Raw genomic sequence first — 7,261 nt, 5'->3', positions numbered from 1 at the left:
TGACCCAGCGGTTGGGTTGTTGTGACCCAGCGGTTGGGTTGTTGTGACCCAGCGGTTGGGTTGTTGTGACCCAGCGGTTGGGTTGTTGTGACCCAGCGGTTGGGTTGTTGTGACCCAGCGGTTGGGTTGTTGTGACCCAGCGTTTGGGTTCAAAACAACCCAACAGCTGGGTCAAAACAACCCAATAGCTGGGTTTGTCCCTTTTTAACCCAGCTTTTTTTTTTATTTATCAAACAAATGATAGGACTTGGTGACCGTGACGTTTTTTGTCTGTTACTCGTGTTTTGTGTTTATTAGCCTATTCATAATTCAAAACTTCTGTTGTTAGCCCAGTGTTGCATTCATTATGTCTGGCGGGGGGTCTCCGACCAAAGTTGGCTTTGACAGCAGTGTCGGTGAAAGTGGTATGCAAATAAAACATTGTAATTAATAATTAATAATTATGCATCATGCAGATGAATGTTCTTATGCTATCAGTTGTTTGAGTCCAGATGAGACAGATCTACAAAAAGTACACCGACTGCGGCTGGAGTTACGCCGACTGGAAAGAAATCGTGAGCTCTACTTGCAGGAAGAGGAAACATCACGCAAACAGCGGTCAGTTCCACGATCCCATTTTCAAGAGCCATTTTTATTAACCCTCTGGTGCTGTACGGTCCGAAAAACATTTATTTATTTATTTTTTTTACTTCATTTGAATGGTACAACACTTGGTAGAGGTTTTGGCACTTGCTATGTGAACACACACACACACCAAAAAAAAAAAAAAAGTTCACGTTTTGACATTTCAACCTCAAATTTGGAGCACAATTTGATTAGATTTATGTCTTTAATTTTCTTGCAGTATTAGAGTAAAACGTATTTTGGAAAAAAAACTAATGTTTCATATAAAATATAAAAATAGTATATTTTTGCATTTTTCATAATAATGAACTTCTATAACTTTTTCACTTCAGCAATAATAATGGATAAAATGCATTGGTTTTCTTTTAGGAGTAGACTAGATATGATTTGTCAGTAGATGCCTATCATTTTGCACAACAGTGTTGCATTATGCACACATGCACTTTTGCACTCAGTGTTGAATATATTTTAGTTGTTGTTGTTTTTCTTGTGTGTGCATGTTTGTCCACAGGCAAGAGATTGCGGAGCTGCGTGCAGAACAAGAGAGGTTGCTGCGCGCGCACAGAGAGAGTGAAAGTCCGGCTGTTAAGGCTGTCAGTGTTCTGCTGAAGCAACGAGACAAGCTGGATGAAGAAACTGAGAAAGAGAAACAGACCCAAGCAGAGCTGCAAAAAGAAGTGCATATGTGCCTAAGTATTGAACATCGTCATGAAACACACTATCATACTGTACAACGGATAGTTATTTGCATACATTCGGTTTACAGATCACGATTATGGAGAAAAAACTGGTGGAAATGAGAAGAGGACAGACTTCCCATAGTCACAAGTCTCATCCCCGCGACATTCAGAAGGCCATACGCTCCACACAGAGCAAACTGGATCGGGTAAACAGAGAATCAGTAGAATTCAACAGAGAAATAATCTGATTGATAAAAAAATAAACATACCCAGTGCATGAACTTCTCCATTATTTTTCCCCCTTGTCCCTGCAGTCTCGTGCTCACTTTAATGAACAGATGAAGATAAACAGCCAGCTCAGAAAAGATATTGAGCTATTACACATGCAGCGTACCCGATTCCAGCAGCTGTATCGCAAACTGGAGAAGGTTGTGGATTCTGGGCAGCTCTGGAGTGTTGTGTATAATGAGTTTGATACTTCATCGGAACAGATTTGGAGAAATTTGGCATCACATTCCTTGCTCACCAATGTATCCACTGTACTAAATGGGTGCCGTCAGAACGAGAGTCCAAACAGCTGATAAAAACATCACAAGTCATCCACATGACTCCAGTCCATCAGTTAACATCTTGTGAAGTAAAAAGTCAGTAACAAATCCATCATTAAGACCTCACTTCTAGCCAAAATCCTTAATAACGCCTCCTTCACTGAAAAAGTCCATTCCCTGTTGTTTTTATCAGCTGTTTAGACTCTCATTCTGATGGCACCCATTCACTACAGAGGATCGACTGGCGATCAAGTGATGTAATGCTAAATTTCTCCCAATCTGTTCTGATGAAGAAAGAAACTTCATCTTGAGTGGCGTGGTTGAGTCAGTTTTCAGCAGTTTTTCATTTTGGGGTGAACTATTCCTTTAAAACAGGTGCTGCTTATGTCTTTCTTTCAGGTACTACAAGACATTCGTAAGGATATTGCTGAAGTTGTCGACAAATCAGCCACAGCTTATGATGCGAAGTGAGATACTTTGAGATTTTAAGCTACCTTTCTAATACACAGTGTTGCCACAATCATAAAAAACCTGGAAATTTCAGCAAATTTTGACAAGATTCCCAGGCCATGAAACTAGGGTTGAATTGAAATGTATTGGTAAAAAGTGTGTAAACACTGCATAAAATCATGTGTTGGACAACATGAAATGGGATTTACACACTACAACGTTCATGCAGTGTTATTTTAGTATTATTTATAAATTGTTTCAGTTTTTATTAATACATTTAGATAATTTAATATGTTTTTAATAGTTTTAGTTTCGTGCTTCCATGGCCATTCTATGTAAATGTAAAGTAATTTTTAATAAAACTAAATGGTTGTAATTTCTGTGCATCTAGCATCATCAAACATAAATGCAAAAGGTTTCCCAACTACTTTTTACAGAGAAAAACGAACACATCACTTGTATTAGAAAGTTATAATTTTGTATGGTATTATAAATGGCTCTTCTCATTAAGTCTTTTGGACATTTGAAGACGGTTTTAGTTCTCTGTGTGCATTTCAGAGTGGATGCTCAGACCAAAGCATCCATGATAAAGGAGAAGGCAGTGAAGGATCTTGCACAGTACTCAGCTGAGATGCAGGAGCTTGAGAGAGTCATCGCTCATGAACACCGACTCAAAGAGTTCATGAGCACAAAGAATAATCAGAGAGCCTCCATGGATAACGGGAAGAGAACCAGACGCAGACAGGGTCAGAGAGCAGTAATTGTAATGATTGTTTCATAAATCGAAATGTATTTTAACTGAAAAGTTAACAAAGTGTGCTGATGGCAGAGATGAAGGAGCAGAGGAAGGCAGACGGTGGAGAGGAGACACCTGATTCTCTGAAGAAGGCTTTCCAGCAGATTCAGGAACTGACTGGAGAAGATAATTTGGGGAAGCTGGTTACAAAATTCATTCAGGGTGAGCTTTGTGTTTTCTGTTTTGTGCTTACAAAAGATTGCAGTGTGTTATGCTACGACTGATTGTGTGTGTGTGTGTGTGTGTGTTTTTTTAACAGGTGAAGAAAGGAACTTTGCTCTGTTTAACTACGTGAATGAACAGAATGCTGAAGCTGAGCGACTGAGAGAGGAAATCCATCAGGTCAGTGTCAATGTTTCTCATTTTTGTTTAAGCTTTTTTAAGTTACGATTTTTTTCACTTAATTAACGGGAACAGATTTGAATAATTTTAGTTTTAGTTAACAATAACAACTTGAAGACCAAGCAAAAGCTTATGCCAACCCAGGCTAAATGAACATGTGCATAACGTTATTCATATTTACATTTGAATATCATTTTAAACCCATTTTTTGTCTTGATGTTCTTCTAGATTAGAACAGATACGGAGCAGTTGAACATAAAAAGTCGTCAGCAGGAACAGGAAAGTCAGGTGGCTTTAAAACAGCTGAAGAATCAACTGCAAGAGTGTAAGGCACAGACTCAACAGTATGAAGCCCAGGCTGATCACATCAGCAGGATTCTTGATCAGGTCAAAACAGGTACTAGCGGAATCAAAAACCCTGGACGAATCAAGACCACATTATCATATTGGAAGAAGAATATTACTTATATGAAACTTTTTTTATTCTCAAAATGAGCAGTTACCTGTCATTTCTAGGGTTAGACAGTATATTCAAAAAGATTGACTGCAACTTAGGGCAGATGGGAGGCATGCTGGGCTCTTCCTCTGGGATCACAGACAGTAATCTGATGACGTACCTCGGCATGGTGGAGCAGAAGGCCAGTGAACTGCTCACCATTCAAGCCTTCATTAAATCTAAGGTACAGAAAAGACTCCATTCACTCCAGCATACATTTAAAAGTGGCATATCATGAAAATCTGACTTTTTCTGTGTATGAGTGCTATAATTGGGTGCCCAGTGCATCTACCAACCCGGAAAATGTGGAAAAGAACAACCCAGTAATTTATTATTTTATTTTTTTGGTAAGCCTTTCTCTGCAACTTGTGAAAAAACGAGCTGCTCAGATTTAGCTCCCCCTGTGATGTAAAAAGGGGATCTTATTATAATATTACAGCCTCAGAGGAGACAAGAGAGCAGTGGATTTATTGATTTATTTAATGTATAGTACACTGCTGCCACACAGATCTAATATAAACATGTGTGTTTCTTTCCAGGCTGTTTACCTTCAAAAAGACGTAACAGACTGTATTTGTAACTCATGTGTGTTTTTAACATAAACTTGTGTGTATTTGATGGTTTAAGTGCAATAAGAGATGAAAGAGAACTTAGTTTAGTTACTCACATGTCGTGTGACAGCCGCTTTCTGTATGCGTGCTTCGGATGTGTTCACTCAGAAAAGTTAATATGGTTTAAAACGCATGATTTCAGCACAACAGACATGATAATCAAAACAAAACAGATGTTTTTTAGCAGAGTATCTGAGGTAAGAGCTGTAAAGGCACAGTCCTATAGACCAATTTGGAGTAGACGTCACAGTTACGTCACTTGCAGCTGCGCGCGCATAGTGGTGGCAGAAAAACACTGGGAACAATTGGAGGGAAACGGGTAAAATCCATGGAATAAGAGAAAAAAATATATTGTTGTGCCTTTGGATGTCAGAATCGGAATGCAAATAATTTTTATATAATACTGTCGTCAAAGACGCCATTTGAAGCAAAACGCAGCCGTTTAAACGGACAGACTATGGATGAAACCTGCTATGATTACTGTATTTTAAAGCATAAATTTGATTTAAACAATAGGTCTATATAATATTCATATAGGGGACATATTGTATTAGCCCTACAGTTGAAATACATGCATGAAATACTATTTAAACCTATAACATTTACCTCTTTTATTTCACAATTCTGACTTTTTTTCTTGCAAATGCAAGTTTATATCTCCTAGTTCGGACTTTATAACTTTATTCAAGTCAACAATTGCGAGTTTGTCAATTCTGAGGAAAAAAAGCCAGAAGTGTGGGATTATAAACTAAAGAGAGAGAATGACGAGTTGATTTTTCTTACCAGAATTGTGAGATGTAATCTCTGAATTGCAAGAAAAAAAGTCAGACTTTTGAAATTTAAACTCAAAATTATTTTTAAAATTATTTTATTCCATGGCTTGAATAGACTGCTACGTTAAAACTGTGATTTTCTGCCACCATATAGGCTCCGCCCACAAAAAACGTCATCACGGTTTGCGAACACTGAAATTGGTGTATTCCGGAAAAGGGGGCGGGGAGCAGCAGCTCATTTGCATTTAAAGAGACATGCACGAAAACAGCCTGTTTCTGCTTCTACTCAAAATAGGCATTTTCGACATGATAAAAGATCTGTGGGGCATTTTGAGCTGAGACTTTACAGACACATTCTGAGGACACCTGAGACCTATATTACATATTGTATAAATGGGCATAATTGGTCTCCTTTAAGATAATGTACCTACAGGTTATTTTTATAGCAATTTTGTGTAACTTTAACAAATATAAATAAGAAATACAAAGCTGTGCATTAGATTCTACTATGGTTAAATAAAAAGTATTGCAGGTAAAATACAAAAAAAAAAAAATCAACTCATTCCTCAACCCATTTTCAAAAAAATTTATAAAATAAATACAAATGTGTACAGAATACTCCCAAAATAGTCTAAAGGGCAACCATTGTACATTTAACTTGTATTTAAGTGCAAATCAGCATATTAGAATGATTTGTGAAGGATCATGTGACACTCATGAGGCTGAAAATTCAGCTTTGCATCACAGGAATAAATTACATTTGAAAATATATTCAAATAGAAAAAAGTAATTTGAAATTGTAATAATATTTCACAATATTGCTGTAGTTTTTAAAAAATATAAAATAAATACAGCCTTGCTGAGTATTTGAAAACCATTAGAACATCGTAATTATTCCAAACCTTCGACCAGAAGTGTAAATTTAATGTAAATCACACATGTTGACAGGACCCGGAGAACAGTTCTGACCTGGAAGCGGTTGCTCCGTTCCTGCTGGGTCAGAAACCAGACGTTCAGACACACAAAGCGATCGCTCAGCCACCCATTACCAAGTAAGAGCAGCATCTCACTTATTGAGCCACAGACACAAGATATGGAGATATTACACATAATATGTGAAAAATATGTGACTTTATTTTGTTAACACATGCTCCTGGTCTTATTGTGCATCATTCAGGCATGACTATGAGGCAGAGGACTCTTCTCTGATAGATGAGGCGGATCGACCTTTGACCCGCGAAGAACTCCGTCAGCACATTATGAGGAAGAGTGTAAGGAACACAGAAGAGCTCTTTCCTATTCTGATTTACCCATTAACTATGGTTGCATTAGGTGTTTGTTGGTTATCTGTTGCAGGACCAGCATAAAGACGAGTCGCCGCGTACAGCAGGGAGCAAAGACGTGAAAACCCCTAAGAGCAGCACCATGTCCAGCACCTCGCTGGAGGCTTAAGACGCAATCTGGTCTTCTGGTTATTATTTTATTCTGTGCTCAGTCTCTACTATATATTGTTTATAGTAATGAATTGATGGGGGATAAAAAGGAATCTTAATGCTTGAAGGATTTGTGTCTCTTTGAAATAAATAACATAAAATAAACAATATTCTTAACTCAATTCATGTTTCCATTAAAGACCTCAAAATTGCATATCGCATAGGAATTCACCCAGACTTTGTAGCCAGGAGATTTCTAACGGTAGTGTATTATGTTCCATTTTCTGCAGCTCATCCTCTAGTACATGTCTTTTATTTTTATATGCTATGCAGTGTATAAGAATCTGTTCAACTGTTTCTGGTTCATTACATTTAAGTTGAGCTGGCTTGAAACTCGACCCCTTTTTAACCCTTTCCATTTTTTTGCAAAATGTTTTGTGCACACGGCCCACCGGGTTATCATGGCAACTCCCCCCTTTTTATCACAGCCAAAGCTCATTTTCTCATA

General features: G+C 37.8%; 1 protein-coding gene across 1 annotated transcript in view; it reads left to right on the top strand.

Annotated features, from left to right (window-relative positions):
- The window catches only part of odad1 (outer dynein arm docking complex subunit 1), an 8,481-nt gene extending 1,505 nt beyond the window's left edge, over nucleotides 1-6,976 (top strand). The window contains exons 2-15 of the mRNA XM_016282477.1: nucleotides 329-404; nucleotides 492-597; nucleotides 1,136-1,301; nucleotides 1,391-1,510; nucleotides 1,619-1,732; nucleotides 2,252-2,319; nucleotides 2,861-3,048; nucleotides 3,132-3,260; nucleotides 3,358-3,440; nucleotides 3,669-3,837; nucleotides 3,957-4,120; nucleotides 6,269-6,372; nucleotides 6,498-6,591; nucleotides 6,677-6,976. Coding sequence (XP_016137963.1) covers nucleotides 347-404; nucleotides 492-597; nucleotides 1,136-1,301; nucleotides 1,391-1,510; nucleotides 1,619-1,732; nucleotides 2,252-2,319; nucleotides 2,861-3,048; nucleotides 3,132-3,260; nucleotides 3,358-3,440; nucleotides 3,669-3,837; nucleotides 3,957-4,120; nucleotides 6,269-6,372; nucleotides 6,498-6,591; nucleotides 6,677-6,772 — 1,659 coding nt within the window. The 5' untranslated portion in view covers nucleotides 329-346 and the 3' untranslated portion in view covers nucleotides 6,773-6,976. The remainder of the gene's footprint in view (nucleotides 1-328; nucleotides 405-491; nucleotides 598-1,135; nucleotides 1,302-1,390; nucleotides 1,511-1,618; nucleotides 1,733-2,251; nucleotides 2,320-2,860; nucleotides 3,049-3,131; nucleotides 3,261-3,357; nucleotides 3,441-3,668; nucleotides 3,838-3,956; nucleotides 4,121-6,268; nucleotides 6,373-6,497; nucleotides 6,592-6,676) is intronic.
- The last annotated feature ends 285 nt before the right edge of the window (nucleotides 6,977-7,261 follow it).

Source organism: Sinocyclocheilus grahami, unplaced genomic scaffold (assembly GCF_001515645.1).
Source record: "Sinocyclocheilus grahami isolate Dianchi unplaced genomic scaffold, SAMN03320097.WGS_v1.1 scaffold160.1, whole genome shotgun sequence".
Lineage (NCBI taxonomy): Eukaryota > Metazoa > Chordata > Actinopteri > Cypriniformes > Cyprinidae > Sinocyclocheilus > Sinocyclocheilus grahami.
The sequence above is the reverse complement of the archived record's forward strand: the minus strand, read 5'-3'. Positions and strand labels throughout refer to the sequence as shown.